The sequence below is a fragment of the Bos indicus x Bos taurus genome, chromosome 6 (assembly GCF_003369695.1).
Source record: "Bos indicus x Bos taurus breed Angus x Brahman F1 hybrid chromosome 6, Bos_hybrid_MaternalHap_v2.0, whole genome shotgun sequence".
Classification (NCBI taxonomy): domain Eukaryota; kingdom Metazoa; phylum Chordata; class Mammalia; order Artiodactyla; family Bovidae; genus Bos; species Bos indicus x Bos taurus.
Genome location: NC_040081.1, coordinates 58601757 through 58629150, shown reverse-complemented (window position 1 = coordinate 58629150; position 27394 = coordinate 58601757). Strand labels below are relative to the sequence as shown.

The 27394-nt window shown below is 39.3% G+C and overlaps 1 protein-coding gene across 2 annotated transcripts in view; it reads left to right on the top strand.

Annotated features, from left to right (window-relative positions):
- RFC1 (replication factor C subunit 1) overlaps nucleotides 1–27394 on the top strand; it is a 77252-nt gene that overhangs the window by 48464 nt on the left and 1394 nt on the right. For both annotated transcript variants that reach the window (XM_027544292.1, XM_027544293.1), the window contains exons 8-24: nucleotides 32–119; nucleotides 1469–1740; nucleotides 4158–4265; nucleotides 7246–7425; nucleotides 8582–8686; nucleotides 10724–11123; nucleotides 12613–12725; nucleotides 14490–14604; nucleotides 16033–16124; nucleotides 16306–16443; nucleotides 16589–16684; nucleotides 16808–16906; nucleotides 20994–21148; nucleotides 21275–21392; nucleotides 22760–22905; nucleotides 24753–24966; nucleotides 26177–26368. In XM_027544292.1, the coding sequence (XP_027400093.1) occupies nucleotides 32–119; nucleotides 1469–1740; nucleotides 4158–4265; nucleotides 7246–7425; nucleotides 8582–8686; nucleotides 10724–11123; nucleotides 12613–12725; nucleotides 14490–14604; nucleotides 16033–16124; nucleotides 16306–16443; nucleotides 16589–16684; nucleotides 16808–16906; nucleotides 20994–21148; nucleotides 21275–21392; nucleotides 22760–22905; nucleotides 24753–24966; nucleotides 26177–26368 (2631 nt within the window). The remainder of the gene's footprint in view (nucleotides 1–31; nucleotides 120–1468; nucleotides 1741–4157; nucleotides 4266–7245; nucleotides 7426–8581; nucleotides 8687–10723; nucleotides 11124–12612; nucleotides 12726–14489; nucleotides 14605–16032; nucleotides 16125–16305; nucleotides 16444–16588; nucleotides 16685–16807; nucleotides 16907–20993; nucleotides 21149–21274; nucleotides 21393–22759; nucleotides 22906–24752; nucleotides 24967–26176; nucleotides 26369–27394) is intronic.

The following is a 27394-nucleotide window of genomic DNA, read 5'->3' as shown; positions in this document are numbered from 1 at the left end:
TCGCATTTGACGCTTTTTTACATTTTCTTAGGCTGAAAAGGATGCAGAAGAAAGAGAGACATTTTCATCTGTACAAGTCAATTTATGTAAAGCAGAGAAACCTAAATATCCTCATAAAGGTAAAACTAGCAGAACAAAGTAAGCCAGAACATTTATCTTTATAGAAGAAACTTCATGTAACCTTTTGTTTAAACATTTGTTCAATAATTGCCTGGTATTCTTTTTTTTTAAATTAACTTATTTTAATTGGAGGATAATTACTTTACAATATTGTGATGGTTTTGCTATACATCAGTATAAATCAGCCATAGGTATACATGTGTCTCCTCCATCCTGAGGAGCACCCCCCACCTCCCTCTCCACCCCATCCCTCTAGATTGTCACAGAGCACCTGTGTGACAGGTGCCTGTCACATGGTGATGGGTTTGGGTGCTCTGCTTCATATGTCAAACTTGCACTGGTTATTTGTTTTACATACGGTAATGTATGTTTCAATGCTATTCTCTCAAATCATCCCACCCTTGTCCTCTCCCACTGAGTCCAAAAGTCTCTTCTTTACATCTGTGTTTCCTTTGCTGCCTTGTATATAGGATCATTGGTACCATCTTCTAGATTGTATACAATTAATATACAGTATTTGTCTTTCTCTTTCTGACTTCCTTTACTCTGTATAATAATTGCCTGGTATTCTTAGGTTGACATTATTTCATAGTACTGGAGCATGTTCTACTTAGATGCTTGGCAAACTGTGTGGTTGTTAGCTGGTACAGAATGCCTGTCTGCTCTGTAATTGTTGTTTGGGTTCATGTTAATTTCCAAGTGTAGTGCAAGTGTGTGGACTTCAATACATGAAGACAAAAGACTAGATGTTTCAAGCTTATATAGTTGAATCGTCATCGTCCAGGTCATCTGAAGCTCTTCTGCTAGTTGTCTGTAGGTTTTAGTTTTTTTTTAGTTGTCCAGATATCTAAGCATGTGCTAGTGGTTAGATGTTAATAGCTGGGCTTAATCTTATAAGTATTAATGTATCTGTTCATATAATTTTAGTCTTGAAATCCCAGGATTCTTTCAGACTTTATTACAAGCAGAATTTTTATGTGACAGGATATTCTAATTAGTAACTTTTCTCTGTGATTTTTGAATCATTGAAGTTTATCTGTGGAATACAGTCCATGTTCTCAGATGTAGTTTACCATTTCATTTCAATTAATGAATAATTTATAGTTAAAAAGGCAGATCTCTTATTTTGAACTGGTTACACAAAGAAGTAATATACAAATATTTAATTAAAAAAATGTTTTGTATAAACTTAAGAACTAAAATTTTAATGTGAATGTTATGAAGTCACCATATAACATCATGTCCTACTAAGATTATTCTGTTGAAAAATGAAAAAATAGTCTTGATATTGGGTATCATTTTGCAAAAACAACATTTATAATCCTTTCTTTCTTCCTCATAAAAACAGAACAATTTTCAGATGAAAGAAAGAACTTCAGCCCTAAGAAGCAAACTAAGTGTGAAGGTTCAAGACAATCCCAGCAACGTTCCAGGTCATCAGCTCATAAAACAGGAGAAACTTCTCCAAAAGCCAGTTCTAAGCTGGCACTTTTGAAAAAAAAAGAAGAGAGTTCTAATAAAGAAACAGAGTCTATGGCCTCAAAAAGAAAAGAAAATGTTACTGAGTTAAAAGAGACAAGAACTCCTAAGAAAATGAAAAGTTCTCCAGCTAAAAAAGAGGTAGACATTTTCGAAAAGGGTATCATTGAGGGGGTTGTGTGTTGATCTGGTTTGTTTTTAAGTTTTGTCTCTAACTTTATAAGGCATTATAGTATCTTAAAGATACTCTCTTATTTAAAGATGCTGCTGCACAATATACGTTATTATTAATGATATAGCTAAATAAGCCCATATGTATTGAGGGTTAATGTGTATCAGATACTGTGCTCATACAGGTGATATATCATTTAATCTTCACACAAGAGATATTTACTTTTATTATTCAACTTTTGAAGATGATAAAACAGGCTGAAAGGGTTTAAGTAGCTTTCCCAAGATCATCTGGTTGAGTACATGGCAGAGTCATTTTGAACTCAGGTCCTCTAAGGCCAGTAAAAAGTAATGTAATATTGTGGCTCTGAACACAGACTCTGGAGCCAGTTTTGGATCATAGTCCTGCCACTGGGCAGATATGTGGCCTCGGTCTGGTTACTTCCCCTCTCTCTGCTTTGGTTTCTTCATTTGTAAAATTGGGATAATAATAGTATGCAATGAGATAATGTGTATAACCGCTTGGAACAGTGCCTGGTACATAATACATGCTATATAAATTTTGGCTATTATTATTATTAAAATAACTTATTTGGAATTGTCCTGAATGTATGCCTTTTTGCTCCTGTTTAACAGGAGCAAATCATTTTCAGAGGGATAAACAGTGAAGGAATGCAGAATGACTTTTAGAAGTTTTTTGTTTTCATATATATTTGAGAATTGTTTCTTAGAGTCTCCAGTTTGAAACCACCTTATTTAGGATCATAAGAGAAGCCACTGTTCCTTCAAGCCTCTTTGGCACTTGCAGTTAAAAGCAGAATATTATCTATTTTAAGTGCTCATCACCATTATTTTTCAGTGAAATGCTGAATGATTTCTAGACGCTTTTGTTTTTGGTTAGTGCTAATAAATATGCTTAAGGGGACAAGTAACTTTTTGGTCTCAGATTTTTCTTCGCAAAGTACTTAGCTGGAGAATGAATATTTTTCTTCAGACACACTAAACATGTTCAGTTTATAGACGCTTGTCTATTTTTATTAAAGCAGAATAATTTAAAAATGATACTGTTGCTATTTACCTTATTTTTCAAAGTTGAAATAGAAATGACTCAGAGAAGTTAAGTAGTTTTGGGAACATGAAAGTCTGTTTTATAAATTCAGTCTATCTCAGTCAAATAATTTTGACTTCACAAATGAATGTGCTTTAGATTTCTTTTATAATTTGTTTATAATTCAGTTATTTTTTCACAATTATTGTTATAAATGATTTTCCCATTTTGGCATGCATTGTACTTTCCTGTGACACTAGTTAAAAATATGATTTCCTCGGGCATGTGGTCTGGGCAGGTGTATTTCAACAAGCTTCTGAGATGATATGGTTGCATACCACCATTTGAGAACCACTGATAAAAAGTAGGATTAGAGTCTAGGATTAGCCTATAGCCTATGGCACAATTAACTCAAAACCAAAGCAACTTATTTTCTTTTGTTGATTAAATCATTTGTTTGTATAAAAGTGGTATTTTGTCTACTCTTAGAGGACTTTGAGGTGGCTTACAAGTTAAAAATAATGTAAAATTAGGAAGTGGAAAAAATGACAAAGATCATTCTTGTAGTAGTTCTTAATTATCTAAGATGTTCTTCCCCCAAATGTACACATGCTGGTTATACCTCCTATCTCTGGGTCAAAAACTTGGAGTGAATCCAGGGATTACAGTTTAAAAGATTTCCCCAGTACTTTCTGAGAGACACCCATGGTCAGATCCCTTGAGAGAAGCAGAATAGGAGAGATTAGACCCAGAAGGGAGAGTGGTGGCATACAGAATGTGTCTGCTTTTTGGAGTATAGCTCGCTTCTCATTTGAGCCAGGTGTTTATATAAAGCCATTAATTCTCAGACTGTAGTGCCTATTTCCCTAGGAGTACAGGGGATAAGTTATATTAAGGGTATTCAGAGCCATTGGCTAAAATAGTATATTTTCTTCTGTGATCGTTTACTTGGGAAAAAATTAATTTTTCCACTGAAATACACATGATATATTATGGAATAGCATTTAAAATTCACGTGAATTTTTGAAATAAAACACATCTTTTTGTTTTGTGGCTTGGGGCTAGCAGCTTGGCTTGTATGCTCAGTCTACCCTGAGGTTTGTGCCTTTAGAGAGAGTTGCAGGGTTTAAGAAGGCCTTATGACAGGGCTGTGTGTAAGCCTGGCATGTGTAGATTGGGACGTACCTATGTGGTTGAAAATGTTAGTATCAGGATCAAGCACCGAAGTGACTTACTGTTTATTTATTGATAAGTATTTTTATTTATTTTTTGATATGTATTTTTAATTTTGTAAGAATTTTGCATGACTTTATTCATTTTTCTTTCCGTCTCCCCAAAGTCTGTAAGTCCTGATGAGGCTGAAAAGAGACGCACTAATTATCAAGCTTACCGAAGCTACTTAAATCGAGAAGGTCCCAAAGCTCTGGGCTCCAAAGAAATACCAAAGGTAAGAACACTGAGAGGGTGTTTCAAGGCCTCTGGTCTATGGGTCCATGTATGTATTCACTATGTCTACAGTAGCAGAGAATTAATAATTAAAAATGAGCAGGGCTTCCCTGGTGGCTCAGTGGTAAAGAATCTGCCTGCCAAAGCAGGAGACATGGGTTCAACCCCTGGTCCAGGAAGATCCCACGTGCCGTGGAATAGCTAAGCCCGTGCGCTGCAGCTACTGAGCCTGTGCTCTAGAGCCTGAACCCTCAACTGCTGAGCCCATGTGCTGTAGCTGCTAAAGCCTGCATGCCCTAGAGCCAGTACTCTGCAACAGAAGTCACTGCAGTGAGAAGCCCTCACACTGCAAGTAGAAAGTAGCCCCCGCTCACCACAAGAAAAAGCCCACACAGCAACAGACCCAGCACAGCCAAAAGTAAATAAATAAAAAAGAACAGGAAAACATTAGTCACCGTCTTTACAAATTAGGATATAGGATACGGCAGTCACAAGACTAATGCTTTTTGCCTTCATGGTACTTAATTATTATAATTGTGATATGTGCCATAAGGGAAAAAGCAGAGATTCTTTTAGGGAATCTGGTCCTTAAGTGGAGTTGTGGGTGGGGGAACAGTATGACCAGGTTTGCATTTCAGGCTGAGCACTCTTGGCTGCTAAATATAGAGTGCAGTGGAGGGAGGGGGGAATAAATGCAGGCAGATCAATTAGGAGGGATGGTGAGAAATGATAGAGACTTGTCTAGAGTAGTAGCAGTGACCAGGCTGAGAAGTGAAGTAGCTTCAATGAAAAAGGAAAATCTATAGGACGTGGTGGTAATTGGGAGTGGGAACCGAGAAAGAATGAGCATGGGGTGATTTCCTTGTTACTGGCATGAGCATCTGTGGGTGGATGCTCATGCTGCTGGAGGCAGAGCAGATTTGGGGAGATGATAATGCGTTCATTGTGACCATGCTGTGCTTTAGATGTATGCAAGGTAGCCAGGTGGGAATATTCAGTGGACAGGAGGACTGGAGCTCAGAACAGAAGTCACGATGGGATGCAAAAGATTGGGCATTATGGGCATGTAGAAAATGTTTGAAGGACTTGATGTCACCTGGCAAACAAGGACAGAATGAGAAGAGACCTTGGACCTAGCTTCCTCATGAAGTGGAGGAGGGTGAAACACAGAAACAGACGGAGGAGCAGCAGCCCCAGATAGAGGAGAGAAACCTGGTAAAGGTGGTATCACAGTAGCAAAGGGAGGAGAGAGTTTTAAAAAAACATTGAGGAGACTGAAAATTGTCCATTGCGTTCAGTAATGTGAATGATCCGTAGTGATCTTAGCAAAAGTTTTGATAGAATGATGGAGGCAGAACCTGGTGGAAGTGGGTTGAAGAGTGAGTGGGAGGAGATGAAATGGAGGCAGCATAAGTAGATGATGTTGGTTGTGAAGGGGAGAGGAGAGAGAGGACTTCTAGCTATAATGGGAGGTGGCTTTAGGGGGAAAATGTGAGCGTCTTTAAGGTTTGTTGCTGTTCAGTTGCTCAGTCACATCTGATTCTTTTGCGACCCCGTGGGCTGTAGCCTATCAGGCTCCTCTGTCCATGGGATTGCCCAGGCAGGAACACTGGAGCCAGTTGCTGTTCCCTACTCCAGGGGATCTACCCAGACCAGGGATTGAACTGTCATCTCTGTAATTGGCAGGCAGGTTCTTTACCATTGAGTCAGATACTTAAAGCATGTTTTTTTTGATCATGGAATTGATCTATCAGAAAGGGAGAGATTGAAGATATCCCAGAAAGAGAAGGATAATCAAAGGTACTATGAGGTTTCTGAGAATATAGAAGGGCAGGGGATTCAGAACACAGATGGAGGTGTAGTTCCCATAATAAAGAGGGGCAGAGGATGAGCCAGAAGGGGCTAGTGGGCTGTGTAGGAGGCTGGAGAAAGATACCAGGCTTGCCTCCTGTATGAAAGATAAAAAAGCTTCTGCTTGAGAGGACTTGAGCCAAAGTGGTGTTCTTAGGGGGTGGCGAGGTTTCAGTGAAAGCAAGGCCATGGATGGAATATTGGAGAAGAGGTTGAGAATATTGGGTGGTTTGCTGGTCCTGCAAGAGTTCGAGAATGAAAGAGCGTGGTAGGGAGATCCACAAGGTCGTTTCAATCCTAGAGTCATAGGGACCTTGAGATGTTGTTAGTCAAACCTTTTCTCTCCAAACAGACTTACTACACTCCCCCTACCCTCCCAGCAACAGTTCTTCACCTGGATGGTGAAGGATTGAGCTTGTATTGGGGCAGTCTTTGAATTTTGCTTAGCTGCTTCTTTGCAAGCATGTTTTAAGTCTATGTTGATCTCAATCCTCTTTTCAAAAGTAATAAGTAACTTGGAATGACATATATTTTTCCTTTTGCTTGGGGTTATACCATATTGAACCATTGTGAAAGTAAAAAAAAATCTATACCTGTACACAGTTCCAATTAAGATTAAATGTCTTTCCATCTAGCCTTCTTTTGCCGAGTGTCTTTTGTCTTACCAAATTAACTTTTCAATCAAGAGATGGTGTGATAGGGTAAGAGCTCAAACCTGTGTAGTTTTTTTCAGAATTGAAACTTTTTTTAGCAGAAGCAAGATATTCTGTAGGTGCATTACATCTGGTTGCTTACTTAAAGTTACACAAGTTAACTAGTAGTTTAAATATTTTTTAAACAGTGAGGATAGTATGAATGGATAATTTTAATAAGGTTTCCTAACCATACTGAACATACATTTTTTTTGTTGCTGGTTTTATAAGCTTGTTAAATGTTAACCTACATAAGAATTTCTCAGGATTTAATTTCAGTTTCTGCGTATTGACTGTAAATTTCCTGCAGATTTTTTCATGCTGAGATTATTTATGATGTCAAATGAGAAAAATCAACTTCCTGCAGTTTTGATGCCAAATATTTCTTTGGAAAGCTACCATGTAATTTCCTCTCTGCTTGAACATTTTGGTTTTTAGGGAGCTGAAAATTGCTTGGAAGGCCTTACGTTTGTAATCACAGGAGTGCTGGAGTCCATTGAACGAGATGAGGCCAAGTCTCTAATTGAGCGTTATGGGGGAAAAGTGACAGGAAATGTCAGCAAGAAAACCAACTACCTGGTCATGGGTCGTGACAGTGGCCAGTCCAAGAGTGACAAGGTGGGTAGTGCCGTGTTCTCAGCAGGAAGTAGCCTGCTCGCCTTGGCAGGCTCATGACGCGCCCATGCGTAGTAGTGTCCTGTACACAGAGGGCAAGAGGAGGAAAGATGGGAAAGTAATTTCTTCTCTACGTTATTTCTTCTCCACAGAAGTGTTGTATGTCTTTGACCCGGGATTTTGGTTTCCCAGCTGAAGGCACAGTTCCTGTTTACTTGGCTTTCTTAGTGTAGTATTCTAGCCAGAATATTTTTTTTGAAGATAGAAGCAAATGCAGTTTTCCTCTAGAAGCAAAAGCAGTTTTCCTCTTTTTCTAGTCCTAAGTATTCCTATATATGCTGCTGTGGACTCCATCTTGAGTTTTTTAAGTGGAAACTCTCCTTTATACTTAGTTCCAAATAGTAGAATACCTGACTAACTGTGGTTTTGACAAATAGCTGCTTATTTCCTTACCTTATGAGGATTCCAGAGGTGGGCAGTTGCTGGGGATGGTTCAGCCCCTCAGAGATGTAGCTGGACTTAGCTCTGTCCTTCACTTCTGTCTTCATGCATGTTGCCTTGTGTGGCAAGCTGGCTGCTGCTCTCAAGTTCACATTCAAGGCAGGAAGTAGGGGGCAGTGGCAAGATGTTACACTAGGTGTAACTGACCATAAGAGTTTGCCCGGAAATACCTCTTATAGAATTCCACTTAAGTCTCATTGGCCAGAGCTGTCCTGTGGCCATTGAGAATGATAGAGTTTAGGGAGGATGAAGATTCTTCTGATTCTTAGACCAGTCATAAGTCATCCCTTGGAGATAAGCACACTGCAGTTCTGTTAGCAGGGGAGACGGTGGAGGAAGTCTGCTAGCCAGTCGAGCCTGGCAGAGGGTGTGAAGAGCTGGACTTAGGCCTTAGAGGCTTTGACCTTCTTAGCGTAGAGAGAAAGGGAAAGCAGTCCACAAAAGGGGCAGTGTGATACCCCAGGTGCCAACCCACCATTCTTAGAGGAGGTTCTGTTATTTTCTTTTTAGCGATGCTTTTTCATGCATACTGTTTTAAAAAATATTCCAGTGTTACCTAGTTTACAAATGTGGTTTTTCACCTTCTGACAAGCCTGAGAATCATATTTCTTTTTTATAGAAAGTAACTGTTTCAATGATTTGCATTTTAAATTAATAGGCAGCAGCCTTGGGAACAAATATTATTGATGAAGATGGCCTGTTGAATCTGATTCGAACTATGCCAGGCAAGAAGTCCAAGTATGAAATAGCCGCTGAAGCTGAGGTTTGTATAAAATGAACTTGACTTATTTCTGTTGGTGTATAGACCTTTCCTGTTTCATAGAGACATTTCTTGGGTGAATACAGGCCTGTGGGCTAAAAAATTAGCTTTTCTTCCTGATGCAAATGAACTTCCCTTATTTCCTTTTGAGTAGGTGGACTCAGCTGTTGGCTGTTGTCATTGATGTATTTCTTTAACTTTCTCAAGGGAGTATGAGGAGGAAGAGGGGACCATACATTGTACTACCCATATCTATTAATTACTGGTTAAACTGTCCATATTTTCCTTATTCTTACAGTAAAACTGTGCAGAGCTTCTTGATTAAGAATTCTTTGAAGGCTATATCATACATATCAGCATGATAAAATCATTTGCTTTTAGAACTGTATCGGGACTTTTTCAGTTGTGATAGAAACCAAGCCCATGTTACCTTTAGCGAAAAAGGGAACCGTTTTGACTCACATAAGTAAACTCTGAGCAATCTGATGTGGGGACTGCTGGGTCTACAGACTGCAGTGCTTTCAGTACTCTTTCGGTTTCTGTCTCTCTACTTCTCCTAGTGTTAGCTGCATTCATTTCCACTATATACGTGTCCATGTGTGGGACACAGGGCTGCCAGCAGTCCAAGTTTGATGTCCCCAGCTCTGTCACCCAAGTGGTGAAGTGGTCTTCCAGTTTATTCCAATTAGAAAAGTCTTGGGGAATGATTTGGATTGTCCCATCATCCATGTCCCCTAATGTTCACAACTTACATAACATAATGCAGTTCTCAAAACCAGGAGATTAACATTGATGCTAAACGTGTTAACTTCACATTTAACCCTGTCGTCCTTAGGATCTCACACTGCGTTGAGTTGTGTCTTCTTAGTCTCCTCTGATCTATGAGAGTTCTGCAAGTCTTTCCTCTGTCTTTTTATGACCTTGATTTGATGAGTGCTAGTCATTTCTTTTGTAGACTGTCTCTCAATTTGGGCTGTTGATCTTTTCTCGTGGTGAGATTGAGGTTATACATTTTGGGCAAGACGACCATGTAAGTGGTACTGTGTCCCCTTCAGGGCATCATATCAGCTGTGCCTGATGTTGATATGTCTTATTATTGGTGGTGTTAGCCTTTGTTACTTAGTTCATATGATTTCTGCCTGGTTTTTCCACTAGTGAAGTGACAGTTTTTCCTTTTGTATTGATAAGTATCTTGGGGAGATACTTTAATACAATGCTAATACCTTGCTTTTTGTCAGATTTCCCACTAATTTTAGTTTTCATAGATCATAAAACTCACCTGTTTTAAAATGTATGTTAGTGGTTTTTAGTCTATTCACAGGATTGTGCAACTGTCACTACTGTCTATTCCAGAACAGTTGCATCACCTCCCACAAAAACTCTGATCCATTATCAGTTACTCTTCATACCCACCCCTTGGCAACCACTGCTGTACTCTGAACATTTTGTATAAAGCAAAACACGTAACATGTGGCCGTCTTATCTTTTTTCACTTAGCACCTTGTTTTCAAAGTTCAGCTGTATTGAAGCATGATTGGTGGTGCTCTCCATTTTGTTGGTGATTAGTATTTCATTGTGTGGATATACCACGTTTTATTTGTTCATCCTCTGATGGCCAAAAGTGGTGGTTTCCACTTTTTGGCTATAATATTTGTATATATAAAATATATTCATGCTGTTATGAACATTTATGTAAATGTTTTTGTGGAGGAATAAAATATCAACTAGTCACAAAGCAAAAATTCTTAATCCTTTTTTAAAACTAATTTTATAACACTTAATTGCTTTCAAAAAGCTATTTTCATTTTTTTTAACTCTCATTTTTAAAATTGCATGTGGATGCTTTTGATGTGTTGTTCATTTTTTTTTTTTTTAAAGTTTGGAACATAGAGATTTCCACAAATAGCAGAGTCCATTGTGAGAAGACAGACCCAGGTTGAGTAGCTCACCTGGGGACCTCAGTTTGCCTTCTAGAGTACATTTAGCAGGATAGAAATTCTGTATATCTCATCAGGTTTCTTTTTTCCTCCAATTTTTAAGATGAAGAAAGAAAAATCCAAATTGGAAAGAACACCCCAAAAAAATGATCAAGGAAAAAGAAAAAGTAGTCCAACTAAGAAGGAATCAGAATCTAAAAAGTGCAAACTGACTCCCAAAAGGGAAAGCTCTATAAAGTCACTAAAAAAGGAAGCAAGTGTGTCTCAGAGAGGCCTGGACTTCAAGGAGCAGGCGGCTGAGGAGACAAATGGTGACAGCCGGGCTAGGAATTTGGCTGATGACAGCAGAGAAAGCAAAGTGGAAAGTTTGCTCTGGGTGGATAAGTATAAGCCAACCTCGCTCAAGACCATAATTGGACAGCAAGGTGACCAGAGCTGCGCCAACAAACTCCTGCGCTGGCTCCAAAACTGGCACAAGAGTCCATCCGAAGATAAGAAACACGGTGATTTTACAGCTTCATTCATTCTTGTGTGTGTCTGTCACCATGTCATTGCTCAGGAACACATATGTTAGGAAGTATAATAGTTGGTTATTGATTCTCAGCAAGCATTTATTAAGAGCCTGCTCTGAGCCTTGGTGTCATACTAGACCCCAAAAGTGCTGTTGTGAACACAGCACAGTCCCTGTTAAGGATCTTCCAGTCAGTGAGGGAGACGTAGATAAACCGGCATTTAAAATGTACTGTACTAAGTACTGTTAGAGGGTTAAGTGTAGGGCACTCAGGGGTTGGAAGAGTGTGGACAGGGATTCCCATCCCTAGAGGAAGGGATAGCTAAGCTAAGACTTGGAAACTCAAAGGAGTTAGCTTGGTGAAGGGAGGGGAGTGTCAGGTGGGACATGTCCCAAGGTCTGCGACATGTGAGAGCAAGACCCCCGAGAGGGCCAGAGGGACTCGGGGAAAGGTGCACGTAAAAAGCTGAGGCATGCAGAGTAGGCAGCCTGAGAACCCCAGCAGCATGTTTGCTTTTGCTAGGCATGGAAAATGAACGTCATATATATTTATTATTGGAACTGAAGTTTCCAGTCACAAATGCTGGTTAAGTCTTGAATTCCAGCCACAACCCTGGGGGATATTGTGTGAGAAATAAAAAGGAGAAATTTAGTGAGCATCGTAGTGAATTTCCAGAGTGATGGCTGGGTTATTTGCAGCGAGGTCGTCACTAGACATTGGTTAACAGTGCCACTTTATTTTATTTATAATATTTAAATAATATAATTTTGAGGATACAGGGTTAAACTTAAACTGACCCCTTTTCTCTTTCAAAACCAAATAAAATGTGGTGTAAGTGCTTTATGTGCCTAAAGAAGAGGTTTTAAGGCTTCAGGCGAGCTGTAGTCCCTTTCCCCATGCCTGAGGTAGGCTTAACCGTCTCTCTCTCTCAGTCCTTGTGTACGTGTTGAGCACCTATTATGTTCTAGGCCCCCATGATAAGGGGAGGAGTTGAGCTGGGCAGGACAGTTGCAGATGCAACATCTTCAATTCTTTCTTTTTGTGGCCATTCTTGTTAATATTTATTAACACATGCCAGGCTCTGTGCTCAGCTTGTCCATCCTCACCGCTTCCCCTCCAGGCACATCGCTGTTGTTTCCCTCATTTACAAAGGAGGAAACAGACAGGGTTAAGTCACCTGCAGTTCTCCCAAAACCCAGGTAGTCTGCTCAATGACCTATGTTTTTGTAGGAAAGGAGGCTCATAAAATTATTGTTTCAAAGTTTTTTTATTTGAGTGAAGATGAGGTAGGGAGTAGAATTTCACTAAATGCTCCGGAAACTATTGCTTAAACTTTGCAAAAAAAAAAAAAAAAATTTGCAGATTTTCAGTGAAACTGGAGGACTGCTCTTGATGCTAACTTAATGCACAGTTATTCCTGTCATTCCTGCATTTCTGTTAGGTCGTAGAGGTTAACATTCTGGAATTTCTTTTTCCCTAGCGGCAAAATTTGGTAAATTTGCTGGCAAAGATGATGGCTCCAGTTTTAAAGCGGCATTGCTCTCAGGTCCTCCTGGTGTTGGCAAAACAACCACAGCTTCTCTGGTTTGTCAGGTGGGTATTCTGTCATTACTTTTCTAAAATCTAACCTCTGCAGTTTGCTTTGGTTCTGGGCCTATTTGTCATTTTCACCCTTTTAAAAATATTGGTAATTATAATAATAGGTGATATTTACTTGTGTGCCAGGCCGTGTGCAAATAAGCCCTTGGGTGCATAATCTTACAGATAATATGTCTTACAGACTGTTACAGATATCTTATATGCCCCTGTAGGAAAAATTCTGTGTACCGAATATATGTACTCCTGCCGTCGTCATGTGACAAATGAAACAGATTTGTAGAGGAGGGTGGTGGCACAGTGTGACCCCAGGCAGTCTGACTCTAACCACTGTAGGGTCCTGCCTTTCCTCTTGTTGTCTCTACGGTTGCCACATCTCTGGACAGTGAGAGCATGAGGCACTGGAGCAAACCAGGACTCGTATCAGAATGCGTGCTAAGCCACTTCAGTCATGTCCGACTCCTTGTGACCCCACAGACTGTAGCCCGCCAGGCTCTTCTGTCCATGGGATTCTCCAGGCAAGAATACCAGAGTGGGTTGCCATTTCCTTCTCCAGGAGATCTTCCTGACCCAGGGATTGAACCCAAGTCTCCTATGGCTCCTGCGTTGCAGGCAGATTCTTTACCGCTGAGTCACCAGGGGAGTCCAGATGTATCAGAATGGTGTGAAACAATACATGAAGTAGTATCAGAAAAATTAAATGAGAGATTTTAAACTCACTTTAAATTTATTACTGGATTTCCCAACCCTTTGTCCCATAGGTTGATGTTTTTGTTTAGTATGTTTTATTATAGACCAGACCATAAATTTTTAGCTCTTATAATAACTATATATTTTCTACTCTATTATTTAACATTTAAAAACAAAAACAAAAAATGTTTTCCCTAGTCTTTACAATTGTGAAAATGATGCCTTTTTTCCCCTTTATTATTATCATTACTTTTTTGTGGAATTAATGGTTTTGCATAATGCCTTAACATAATGATCCCTTTTGGGAAATAAGCCCAAGTTAGTTGATTTTTCAGTTTGAGAGGGAGATTATATATTGGGATAATTTGACACAGAACAATTTATAGTTTATCTTGAAGAGTCAGTGATTACTTTTTGTTATCTTAATGTACTTTTTGATATCTTAATTCTATATCTGGTATTGAAATTTTGGGGTAGTTATATTTAATTCTTTTGGGGACTTTAAGAAGTGAACTTTAAGAAGCGAACTAATAAAATTGCTTGTTCAGATATGCTCTTCCAGATATATGTAGCAGTTGAGGTTTTAAGACCACATTTGTGTGTGTATTTATGTGTTGTGTTATATATGTATATGATATTAAAAAAAAAACATCTTATTGTGATTCATATTATAGTTAATATCATTATTTATTAGTGTCCACTGTATTAATGGCAACCCACTCCAGTACTCTTGCCTGGAAAATCCCATAGATGGAGGGGCCTGGTAGGCTGCAGTCCATGGGGTCGCCAAGAGTTGGACACAACTGAGTGACTTCACTTTCACTTTTCCCTTTCATGCATTGGAGAAGGAAATGGCAACCCACTCCAGTGTTCTTGCCTGGAGAATCCCAGGGATGGGGGAGCCTGGTGGGCTGCCGTCTATGGGGTCGCACAGAGTTGGACACGACTGAAGTGACTTAGCAGCATGGTTACTTATGTGACTTTTCTAGCCTCTTTCTTAATTGCTTTGTTTCTGTGCGGAGAGCTAATAATTTGCATTGTGATAGTAATGTTTTCCAACGTTTTGATTAGGAATTGGGATATAGCTATGTGGAACTGAATGCAAGTGACACTCGGAGTAAGAACAGTTTGAAGGAGATTGTTGCTGAGTCGCTGAATAATACCAGCATCAAAGGCTTTTATTCAAGTATGTGGGTTTCTTTTTTTTTTTTTGGCAGAGGGGTTGGGGGGAAGTTATGTAAGAAAAATGGGTTCATTTCAACATTCAGTAACATTACTATGATTGAACATTACTGTGTGCCAAGCACCCTATTAAATCCTGGGGTTATTGAGAGAATGACATAACCCTGATAGGCACTAGTTACCTTTTTTTTTTTAGGTCTTAGTGGTTTCTGAGACTGTGATAAAAATATATACATGGACATAATTACGCAGATTTTAGAGGATTCAAGAGTGAATCCTGTGAAGAAAGTTAATAAACAACTAACGAAGTATGATGAGTGAGGAAATAGAGGCCTGTAGGTGAAGGAATGGTTCTATCTGGGACACCAGGGAAAGCTACCATGAAAGGGTGACGTTTGTTCAAAGGGCCTTGAAGAATGAGGAGGAGAATAGTTTGGGGGTGGAAGAGATGATTTCAGGCAAAGGCAGTAGAGGAGGAGACGAGACACAGTATTAAAGTGCCACTGCTTCAGGTTGTAGCTAGTGGTCTGGTGTGGCCAGAGTTTATGGGGAAATAGGATGCTCAAATTACAGACCGTACTGCATATTTAGAATCTATGGTATTTTGCATGGTCACTGAATGAATGGTAGAGATGATTGTTAAAAAGAATTTGCTCAGGAAATGTCACACATATGCATGATTATTGGGAATGAAAATTGGTACAACTCTGGAGAGCAATCTAACAGCATTACATGAAGTTATTTAATAAATTATACATACCCTTAACCCAGAAATTCTGATTCCTGGAATTTAGCAACTGTTATACTTCTATATATGCAAAATGACACATATATGTAGGGATCTTCATTTCATATAATTCATAATAGCAAAAGATTGAAGGATCTTCATATTATATCAATGAAAAGTGATTGATTTTTGATATATGTGTAAAATGGAATATTACAGCCTTTAAAAAATGAGGTGTTCTGTATCTACAGATAAGGAACAGAATACCAAGGTGTGTGTGTGTGTATTTTAAAAATAGAAATTCCATTTTATTTTTTTGGCCATGCCATGTGACATGTGAGATTATAGTTCCCTGACCAGGGATCAGACCCATGCCTTCTGCAGTGGAAGTGCTGAGTCTTAACCACTGGACCATCAGGGAAGTCCTGAAGGTGTATATTTTTATGTACATGTTTTTAACGTGTAGGATATCTTTTAAGGGGTACGTCCCTGAGTGAGTTTACATCATTGCCTCTAGACAGAGAAACTGCATACCCTAGCGGACAGAGGTGGGAGAGAATTTCACTGCTTACTCTTGTGCCTTTTGGATTTTGTATCATGTACCTATGTTATTTATATATATGTGTATATAGTATTTTTTTAAGCAGCAGTGTTTGAACAACAAATTTTTTTTGTCCCATCCCATTGCTTCTCACCATGGGTCAGGTGGAACAGTCCATTCAGTAGGCACGAGGCATGCTCTCATCATGGATGAAGTAGATGGCATGGCTGGCAATGAGGACAGGGGAGGAATTCAGGTAATGAAAGGACTGTATTTCTGTAGTGGTGCTGTTAATTTTTAGGTTTTAAAAAAAATTTGAAAAATTATAATTATGGCAATTAAGGTATGTTGCTGAGGAGGTTTTAAAACCTAAAATAAATACATTTTGTGATCTTTTTTTTAACAAATTATATTTATTTTGCAAATTTGCTTTTCAGGAATTAATTGGCCTGATAAAACATACAAAAATTCCCATTATTTGTATGTGCAATGATAGAAATCATCCCAAGATTCGCTCTTTGGTTCATTATTGTTTTGATCTTCGTTTTCAAAGACCTCGGGTTGAACAGATTAAGGTATGATAATTGGATTTTTTTCTCCATCACACTGTCATGTATATTTTTGGGTCAATTTTTAAAGTACCTGATAAATATTTTTAAATATCTGATTATGTGAATTAAAAAAAATCATTGAAGGTTCATTCTCCCTTGTCAATTTCAGGGTGCTATGATGTCTATTGCATTTAAAGAGGGTCTAAAGATCCCCCCTCCAGCTATGAATGAAATAATTTTGGGAGCTAATCAAGATATCAGACAGGTAAATTAAATATATGTTATATAGCAGTTGACAATTCTTTTCAACTGATGCCTTTAGTGTTTTGGGGACAGGGAGTGGCAGTGTTTTCCTATCTTGATAGTATCTTGCTTGTGATTCTTTTAGGTTTTACACAATCTGAATATGTGGTGTGCACGGAATAAGGCACTAACCTATGACCAGGCCAAGGCTGATTCTCATAGAGCCAAAAAGGACATCAAACTGGTAAAATGAATTTCCATTTCCTACTTTCTTAGCCAAAGCATTTGTTCTCCTATCAGTATTAATCTAATGGAAATAGTTATTACAGTTCATAGAGACATCTACACAACCTATGGATGTTTATAGTAAATAGATATAGAACTGAAATGGACTGGAATGGGTGAATTTAACTCAGATGACCATTATATCTATTGGTATAGGCAGGAATCCCTCAGAAGAAATGGAGTGGCCATCATGGTCAACAAAAGAGTCTGAAATGCAGTACTTGGATGCAATCTCAGAAACGACAGAATGATCTCTGTTCGTTTCCAAGGCAAACCATTCAATATCACAGTAATCCAAGTCTATGCCCCAACCAGTAACGCTGAAGAAGCTGAAGTTGAACGGTTTTATGAAGACCTACAAGACCTTTTAGAACTAACACCCAAAAAAGATGTCCTTTTCATTATAGGGGACTGGAATGCAAAAGTAGGAAGTCAGGAAACACCTGGAGTAACAGGCAAATTTGGCCTTGGAGTACGGAATGAAGCAAGGCAAAGACTAATAGAGTTTTGCCAAGAAAATGCACTGGTCATAACAAACACCCTCTTCCAACAACACAAGAGAAGACTCTATACATGGACATCACCAGATGGTCAACACCGAAATCAGATTGATTATATTCTTTGCAGCCAAAGATGGAGAAGCTCTATACAGTCAGCAAAAACAAGACCAGGAGCTGACTGTGGCTCAGACCATGAACTCCTTATTGCCAAATTCAGACTTAAATAGAAGAAAGTAGGGAAAACCACTAGACCATTCAGGTATGACCTAAATCAAATTCCTTATGATTATACAGTGGAAGTGAGAAATAGATTTAATGGCCTAGATCTGATAGATAGAGTGCCTGATGAACTATGGAATGAGGTTCGTGACATTGTACAGGAGACAGGGATCAAGACCATTCCCATAGAAAAGAAATGCAAAAAAGCAAAATGGCTGTCTGGGGAGGCCTTACAAATAGCTGTGAAAAGAAGAGAAGCGAAAAGGAAAGATATAAACATCTGAATGCAGAGTTCCAAAGAATAGCAAGAAGAGATAAGAAAGCCTTCTTCAGCGATCAATGCAAAGAAATAGAGGAAAACAACAGAATAGGAAAGACTAGGGATCTCTTCAAGAAAATCAGAGATACCAAAGGAACATCTCATGCAAAGATGAGCTCAATAAAGGACAGAAATGGTATGGACCTAACAGAAGCAAAAGATATTAAGAAGAGATGGCAAGAATACACAGAAGAACTGTACAAAAAAGATCTTCACGACCCAGATAATCATGATGGTGTGATCACTGACCTAGAGCCAGACATCCTGGAATGTGAAGTCAAGTGGGCCTTAGAAAGCATCACTACGAACAAAGCTAGTGGAGTTGATGGAATTCCAGTTGAGCTATTCCAAATCCTGAAAGATGATGCTATGAAAGTGCTGCACTCAATATGCCAGCAAATTTGGAAAACTCAGCAGTGGCCACAGGACTGGAAAAGGTCAGTTTTCATTCCAATCCCAAAGAAAGGCAATGCCAAAGAATGCTCAAACTACCGCACAATTGCACTCGTCTCACACGCTAGTAAAGTAATGCTCAAAATTCTCCAAGCCAGGCTTCAGCAATACGTGAACCGTGAACTTCCAGATGTTCAAGCTGGTTTTAGAAAAGGCAGAGGAACCAGAGATCAAATTGCCAACATCCACTGGATCATAGAAAAAGCAAAAGAGTTCCAGAAAAACATCTATTTCTGCTTTATTGACTATGCCAAAGCCTTTGACTGTGTGGATCACAATAAACTGTGGAAAATTCTGAAAGAGATGGGAATCCCAGACCACCTGATCTGCCTCTTGAGAAATTTGTATGCAGGTCAGGAAGCAACAGTTAGAACTGGACATGGAACAACAGACTGGTTCCAAATAGGAAAAGGAGTATGTCAAGGCTGTATATTGTCACCCTGCTTATTTAACTTATATGCAGAGTACATCATGAGAAACGCTGGACTGGAAGAAACACGAGCTGGAATCAAGATTGCCGGGAGAAATATCAATAACCTCAGATATGCAGATGACACCGCCCTTATGGCAGAAAGTGAAGAGGAACTCAAAAGCCTCTTGATGAAAGTGAAAGTGGAGAGTGAAAAAGTGGGCTTAAAGCTCAACATTCAGAAAATGAAGATCATGGCATCCGGTCCCACCACTTCATGGGAAATAGATGGAGAAACAGTGGAAACAGTGTCAGACTTTGTTTTTCTGGGCTCCAAAATCACTGCAGATGGTGACTGCAGCCATGAAATTAAAAGACGCTTACTCCTTGGAAGCAAAGTTATGACCAACCTAGATAGCATATTCAAAAGCAGAGACATTACTTTGCCAACAAAGGTCCGTCTAGTCAAGGCTATGGTTTTTCCTGTGGTCATGTATGGATGTGAGAGTTGGACTGTGAAGAAGGCTGAGTGCCGAAGAATTGATGCTTTTGAACTGTGGTGTTGGAGAAGACTCTTGAGAGTCCCTTGGACTGCAAGGAGATCCAACCAGTCCATTCTGAAGGAGATCAGCCCTGGGATTTCTTTGGAAGGAATGATGCTAAAGCTGAAACTCCAGTACTTTGGCAACCTCATGCGAAGAGTTGACTCATTGGGAAAGACTGATGCTGGGAGGGATTGAGGGCAGGAGGAGAAGGGGATGACAGAGGATGAGATGGCTGGATGGCATCACTGACTCGATGGATGTGAGTCTGAGTGAACTCCGGGAGTTGGTAATGGACAGGGAGGCCTGGCGTGCTGCAATTCGTGGGGCTGCAAAGAGTCGGACACGACTGAGCGACTGATCTGATCTGATCTGATCTAATAGCTGCTAATAGCTTTTCCAGAGTCCCTTGTGTATGGGTTTCAGGTTTTGAATGGTTTTGAAACTTCAGAATAATCTTGTTTCAAATAGTTTATAGTTGACCTCTCTGAGACTAGAGGTCTACATAAATTGAGATTTCCTAGGTATGTCCTGTCCCTAGACTTGTGTAATGTCCCCTACTATCAATATCCCCTACAGGAGTGTTACATTTGTTATAACTGCTGAACCTACACTGACATCATTGTCACCCAAAGTCCATAGTTTAACATTAGGGTTTGCTCTTGGTTTTATATGTTCTGTGAAATTTGACAATGTGTAATGGCTTGTATCCTGAAGAAGGCAATGGCACCCCACTCCAGTACTCTTGCCTGGAAAATCCCATGGACGGAGGAGCCTGGTGGGCTGCAGTCATGGGGTCCCTAAGAATTGGACATGACTGAGTGACTTCACTTTGACTTTTCACTTCATGCATTGGAGAAGGAAATGGCAACCCACTCCAGTGTTCTTGCCTGGAGAATCCCAGGGACGGGGGAGCCTGGTGAGCTGCCATCTATGGGGTCACACAGAGTTGGACATGACTGAAGCGACTTAGCAGCAATGGCTTGTATCCACCATTGTAGTATTGCACAGAATACTTTGACTGCCCTAAAAATCCTCTTTGCTTTGCCTCTTCGTCCCTCACTTCTCCCAACCCCTGGTAACCACTAGTCTTTTTACCGTTTCTGTAGTTTCAGGTTTTTTGGAATGTCATACGATTGGAACCATATAGCATGTCACCTTTTCAGATTGGCTCCTTTCACTTAGTAGTATCCATTTAAGGCTTCTCCATATCCTCTCATGGCTTTATAACTCTTTTTTCTTTAGTGCTGAATGGCAGTACAGTGTTTGGATATACCATAGTTTATCCATTCATTCACCTGTTGAAGGATGTCTTGATTACTTCCAGGTTTTGGCAGTTTTGAATAAAACTGCTATAAGCATTCATGTGCAGGTTATTTAGGTTATTTTGTGTTTTCAGTTCATTTAGGTAAATATCAAGGAGCACACGTGCTGGATGGGATGATAAAGTTTTGTAAGGTCTGCCTTCCAAAGTGCCTGTAACGTCTTGCATTCCTGCCAGCGGTGAAATGGAGTTTCTGTTGCCCCACATCTTAGCCTGCGCTCGGTGTCGTCAGTGTTTTGGATGTCGGCTGTTCTACTAGCTGTGTCCCTCTCTCTTTCAGGGCCCGTTTGATGTTGCCCGGAAAGTGTTTGTAAGTGGAGAGGAGACTGCTCATATGTCACTTATGGACAAATCAGACCTCTTCTTCCATGATTATTCAATAGCACCCCTCTTTGTCCAGGAGAACTACATACACGTGAAGCCCGTGGCTGCAGGGTGAGTGTTCAGAGGTAGCGAGGAGTTAGGATCGGCACCCTCGCAGCCCCACGAAGGCCGGGTACCCTGGGAGGGAGGGTGTGGAGTGTGGACAGTGGTGTAACCCAGACTGGTGTATTCCTGCAGGGGTGACATGAAAAAGCACTTGATGCTTTTAAGCAGAGCAGCAGACAGCATATGTGATGGTGACCTAGTGGACCGTCAAATCCGGAATAAGCAAAACTGGAGTCTTCTGCCCACACAGGTAAGTATAGGGCTCCCCTTAAAGTGCAGACTCTGCTTTAGTTAGAACAAAAATAGCTTTTAGCTCTTATAATTATTTGAATACCAGATAAACATTTTAACTTTTAATGGCAAAAATACAGTCTTTTATAAAGTATCCTGTGGTCACTATTCTGTTTCTTAATCTAGCCTTACTTTTCAATGTTTTCTTATAAACGGACATATGGAATAGGAAAGTTAGATTTTGGTCCTAACTAAGATATGAATCTAGTTTCATTTGCTTTCTTTTATCTTAAGAATCCTTTTCTTTTTTGTCATTGTTGGCTTTCCCATATTGTTACTAAGTAGCTTATTCTTGAAGAAATTCTGCAGGGGCAGGTCCGTAGCCACTTTTCTGATACATGAATTCTGATTTTCTTTAATTTCCTTGCTACAGAGGCAGTTTTATATTGATTACTTTATGTAGGTTGATATCTTTTACTCAAACAGAATTCTGCAAACTTTCATTTTTAAGACTGTTATTTGCTCTTGAGTTTTGTATATTTAATAATTGACCTGAGTAACAAGCAAGGGACTTCTGGAAGGTCTACTCTTCTTTTAAAGATATCTTTTTATTTTGTTTTAGAAGTGTTCCTTTTTCTCTGTACCTAATAATTATACCTGTGAGGATTTATCCTAAAGAAATAATGCTAAACACAGCAAGAATTTAATGTGCAAAAATACTCCCTAAAGCATTAATTTTGATAGCAAGAAATGGGAGAAAATCTCTATGGTCAGCAATAGGAGCCTGATTAATTATGGTAAATCCTCTTGATGGTATGTTTATGCAGCCTTTAAAATTGTAAAGATGATCTAATATAAAGAATACTAATGACAGAAAATTGTTAAAGCAGGGTAGAAAATTTATGTATAATTCCAGCCTTAAAAAAGTTAGAAACTGTGGCTATAAAAGATAACCAAGGATGCCTATTAAAAAAAAGAACTTTCCTCAAGTCCCAGTTTACTTATTTCTCTAATTATTAGATTTTCCATGCTTTGATTGACCTGGGTCTGTCAATATATATTTTTTAAGACACTCGTTATCCCTCTTAAAATCTTTTCCGTGACATTGACCTGAAGTAGCTGGTGTGTGTGTTGAGACCAGCTGGCTGAGGAGGCTAGGTCGGTGAGATGACCTCTGAGGGCCATGATATGTTTTGGTCCAAGGCATTTACAGCAATCAGTTGTTTCCTCAAGTTGAAGCTTCCCGTATCAGCAAATCAGACAGAGGGAAAGGGCACAGGGGACAGTGTTGCCTCACTTTCCAGAGACGGCTTAGAAGCCAGCAGCTGCTAAAGCAGCAGCTTAGTACTGGATTTAACTTGTGGACTGCAATTAATTTTTTTTTAGGCCATTTATGCCAGTGTTCTTCCTGGAGAGTTAATGAGGGGGTACATGACCCAGTTTCCTACCTTCCCAAGTTGGTTGGGGAAGTACTCATCTATGGGCAAACACGATCGTACTGTTCAGGACCTGGCTTTGCATATGAGTCTCAGGTAAGCGGTATTACTCCATGCTCGACATTTTAAAATCAGGGTACTATATTTAGCCTTTATCTAATAATGACACCATGAGTCACAAAGATTTGTGTTTTAGTTTTGATTTTATTACTAATTAGATAAATGATCATGGATAAGTTCATGGCCCTGAGTTTTATTATCTATAATTAGTGTAACACTTGCTTTATTACTTAAAAGGATACTTTGGAAAATAAAGCCAGATGGTAGATGTGCCATAATGTTAAGTTTTAAAACTATATAAATCTGAGATAGTGCTATTATTTGTTGTTATTGTGAGTATGTCTATTACCAGGAGGCATACATAATGTCTTGGTCTCCAAAATACTTAATAGGAGAAAGAGAACTATTTAAATAGATGAACTACTTTTTGCTTCCTATGCTAATAGTAAACTGACCTGGTCATTTGGGGTAGGGGATACAGTTTAGCATATCACAGAATGTAGATACTCACATAATTGAAAACCAGTCTCCTTAGAGGAGTTTAAGAAGTTCAAAAATTCTTGTTATTTGGTAAAATTCTGTTACAGTTTAGAAACTTAGAAAATGTATGTGCACACAAATATTAGGTGAACTTTCAGTTCAGTTCAGTTGTTCAGTTGTGTCCAACTCTTTGCGACCTCATGAATCGCAGCACGCCAGGCCTCCCTCTCCATCACCATCTTCTGGAGTTTACCCAAACTCATGTCCATCGAGTCAGTGATGCCATCCAGCCATCTCATCCTCTGTCGTCCCCTTCTCCTCCTGCCCCCAATCCCTCCCAGCATCAGAGTCTTTTCCAATGAGTCAACTGTTTGCATGAGGTGGCCAAAGTACTGGAGTTTCAGCTTTAGCATCATTCCTTCCAAAGAACACCCAGGACTGATCTCCTTTAGAATGGACTGGTTGGATCTCCTTGCAGTCCAAGAGGCTCTCAAGAGTCTTCTCCAGCACCACAGTTCAAAAGCATCAATTCTTCAAAGCTCAGCTTTCTTCACAGTCCAACTCTCACATCCATATATGACCACTGGATAAACCATAGCCTTGACTAGACAGAACTTTAGGGATTCATTTTTAACCACGAAGAACTACTTGAATAATTGCATTTTCCTTTCTGGTCCCTGAAGAGAATATTAGTCTACTGTTAACTTTTATCTAAAACTGAACCAAGACACGCCTTTCTTTTGTTCCTATAGAATTCTGCTTCCTACTCTTTTCCTTCTTCATAGCCTGTGGTATGGGTTTTTGTTTTACCACCCTGTATTAGTTTTCTATTGCTGCTGTAACAAATTACCAAAACTTAATGTCTTAACACGAATTTATTCTCATCTTGAGATGGTAAAGTTACCCTGGATTATCAGGATAGGCCCAATGTAATTGTTAAATGTTTTTACCAAAAAAAAAAAAAAGAGTGGTGGGGGAAGGCAGCAGTTAGGCAGAGATCTGAAGATGCTGCTCTTCCTCTGCTGACTTGAAGATGGAAGAAGGGACTGTGACCCAAGAGACGTAGGTGGCCTCCAGAAGCGGGAAAGGGCTCGTTCCCACCTCTTCTCATTAATAAGGCTGAAGGCCTGCAGCTCAGCTCTTTTCCTGTTCTCTGCCCGTTGCTTTTTAAAAGATGAAGCGTCAGTTTGCCCAGGTGTACCTCTCTGATGCTTCCACTGTGTTTGTGTAGATACACTAACGTGTATCCATCAGCCTAGTGGGGTAAGTGCTAAGCTTTCCCTACTCCAGCTATTAATTAGTAAGCCTTCCTTTGAGCTTTACTAAAAGTGGGTTAAATTCTAGCAAAATGTGAGCTGGTGGTAGTTTGCCAGTGACTACATTTGTATCTCTTTTGTTTTAAGAACTTACTCCAGCAAAAGGACAGTAAACATGGATTATCTGTCACATATAAGAGATGCACTTGTACAGCCCTTGGCCTCACAAGGGATAGAAGGAGTACAGGATGTTGTTGCTCTTATGGATGCATATTATTTGATGAAAGATGACTTCGAGAATATTATGGAAATTAGCAGCTGGGGAGGCAGACCTAGTCCGTTCTCTAAACTGGATCCCAAGGTAAACTATGTACTCCACTGGTTTTCCAACACTATAATTACCATATACAGGAGTATTTCAGAAATGTTTTAGATGCTTTCAAAAGTTTTTTTTTTTTTTCTTAAATGCTTTTTGCTTATGGTCTGCACTTTCCAAAGACACTATTTGAGTACAATATTAAGAGTAGACTTTGTAATTTGACTTTGTAATTTATAGTTTTATCTTTGCTTTATGCTAAATGGGAAAGCACGATGTGAAATCTGAGGAGCAAATATATTAATAAATGTATTCTTTATAAGGATGGGCAGATGAGCCTGGGGGAGTAACAGACACACAGACTTCTTATAGTGAGCATGAAAAAACTAAAGTGACATGAATTTGTGATATCTAAGACCTCACCTGGTGCCTTTTTATTTGGTGCTGTTCTGGAAGTTATATTCTCCGTGACTTGCCTTCTCTAGAACTTTGACTTGACTATGGGAATGACTATAGGTAAATTCTCACAAGAGAGTTTATCCATTGTTAGAATTTTTGCACTAATTCAGCAGTTAGGTTTAGAAGCTTGAAGTTAAGGCTTTTCAAGTTACGTAGTATTTTGAAATAACCTGTTTTTGTGGGAAATGTAATTTATATATTCTGTGGTAATTAAAGGCCACCTTTAGTCTGTACTTTATTGTAAATCTTTTTTGATTTGTTGGTTTACTGATCAACTTTGTCACTTTGTAGAACTGCAGAGAGCACTGAATAGAAAAAAATGATGGCTTAAAATGATTATTAGAAATCTGCCTAATGTTCCCAAATACTGATTCTTATTTTTAAAAAAAATTTATTAAAGATAGTTGATTTACAGTTTTTTACAAAATACATTTATTTATTTGGCTGTGCCAAGTCTTCATTGCGGCATGTGGGATCTGGTTCCCTGACCAGGGGTTGACTCTGGCCCCGTGCACTGGGAGTTCAGAGTCTTAGTCACCGGACCACCAGGGAAGTCCCTGATGTAAAATGTTGGATTCTTACTTTTTGTCATGGGCTCTATTAAGAATGTCATGAAAAATATGGAACTTCTTCATAGAAAAATGCATAGAGATAGACTTGCATGTACTTGCAGGCATATTTTACAAACAATTTCAAGGGGTTCCTAGGGTCTCTCAAAGCCTCTAGGCCTACAGAGTTTAAAGGGGTTGTTTGACACTTGAAGTTTTAAAAACCTTCCTCTATTCCTTTTGTGTAGGTGAAAGCAGCCTTCACAAGAGCTTACAATAAAGAAGTCCACCTCACTCCGTATTCACTCCAGGCAGTAAAGACACACAGACACAGCACAGGCCCATCTCTGGATTCTGAATACAATGAAGAGTTAAATGAAGATGACTCTCAGTCTGATGAGAAAGACCAGGACACTTTGGAAACTGATGCTATGATCAAGGTACTATTTTAATATACCAATAGGAGAAGCCATGATACTTCCTCAAAATAGGTTCCCTTGTATGTAACTTGCGTTTTGAAATTATTCAGAGCCTGTTTAGCAAGTAGCAGAGGAAGCTGAGAAAAAGTTTTTTTGTTCATCACAGTTCCAAGGGTAAAGAAAGTATAGATTTCATTTTTATAAACAGCTTCTTATAAGGGTGTAGGAGCCTGATAGTAAGAAACTAGGCCATCATATTGATGGTCATATTCTCTGTTGGAGAAAGGACTGTTTTGTTTTGTTTTGTTTTGTTTTCCGCTCTTGGTGTGTGCTTTACGCACAGACACATTTTCACAGCATAATTAAGAAAAGCATTTTTAATGAAACTATTCCTCCCTTCTGTTGTTTTTTTGCTATGGCTATTGAACTGCCTATAGAAACTTCTCAGAGCAAAACATCCTCATTTTTTCCTAGGAAAGGTTAAAATCATTTATGGTGTCGGCCCACTGTTTACCATGGGCCAAGGCAAAGGAAATCTAGTTTGTGTCTTCTTCTGTCCTTGGTGTGGGCGCGTTTGTCATTGTGCCCCTCGATTCTGTTGTGTATGGTAGGGGTGGGCAGTGGCCTCTCCAGTGTGGCTCTCACTAGTCTTGTTTAGACACACCACTCCTTCCGCTACTCAGACTGTGTGTTTGGATCTCTAATCTGAAACTGAAAGAAAAGACAATTCTTCACGAAAGCATTACTGTGTGTATAAATGATCTCTTGCTTGTTTTGTCTTTCCTAAGTATATCTATACCTGAAGTCTAAGAAAATGCATATTGGGGAACATATTCTAGTTCTAGAGGCTAAATAGCTTTTCAGTAGTTTAAAGGCCACACGCCTAGCCAGTTGTTGTTCGTACGCACATCAAGGGTAGCCGCAGTTCAGGATATAGGCGTTTGCAACCTTGCTTCTTTATTAAGTTGCAGATAAAGATTTGATTTATTGTAGAGATGAACTAACCCATAAACACAAATGCTAACTATTTTGTGCATCTTTCCCTCC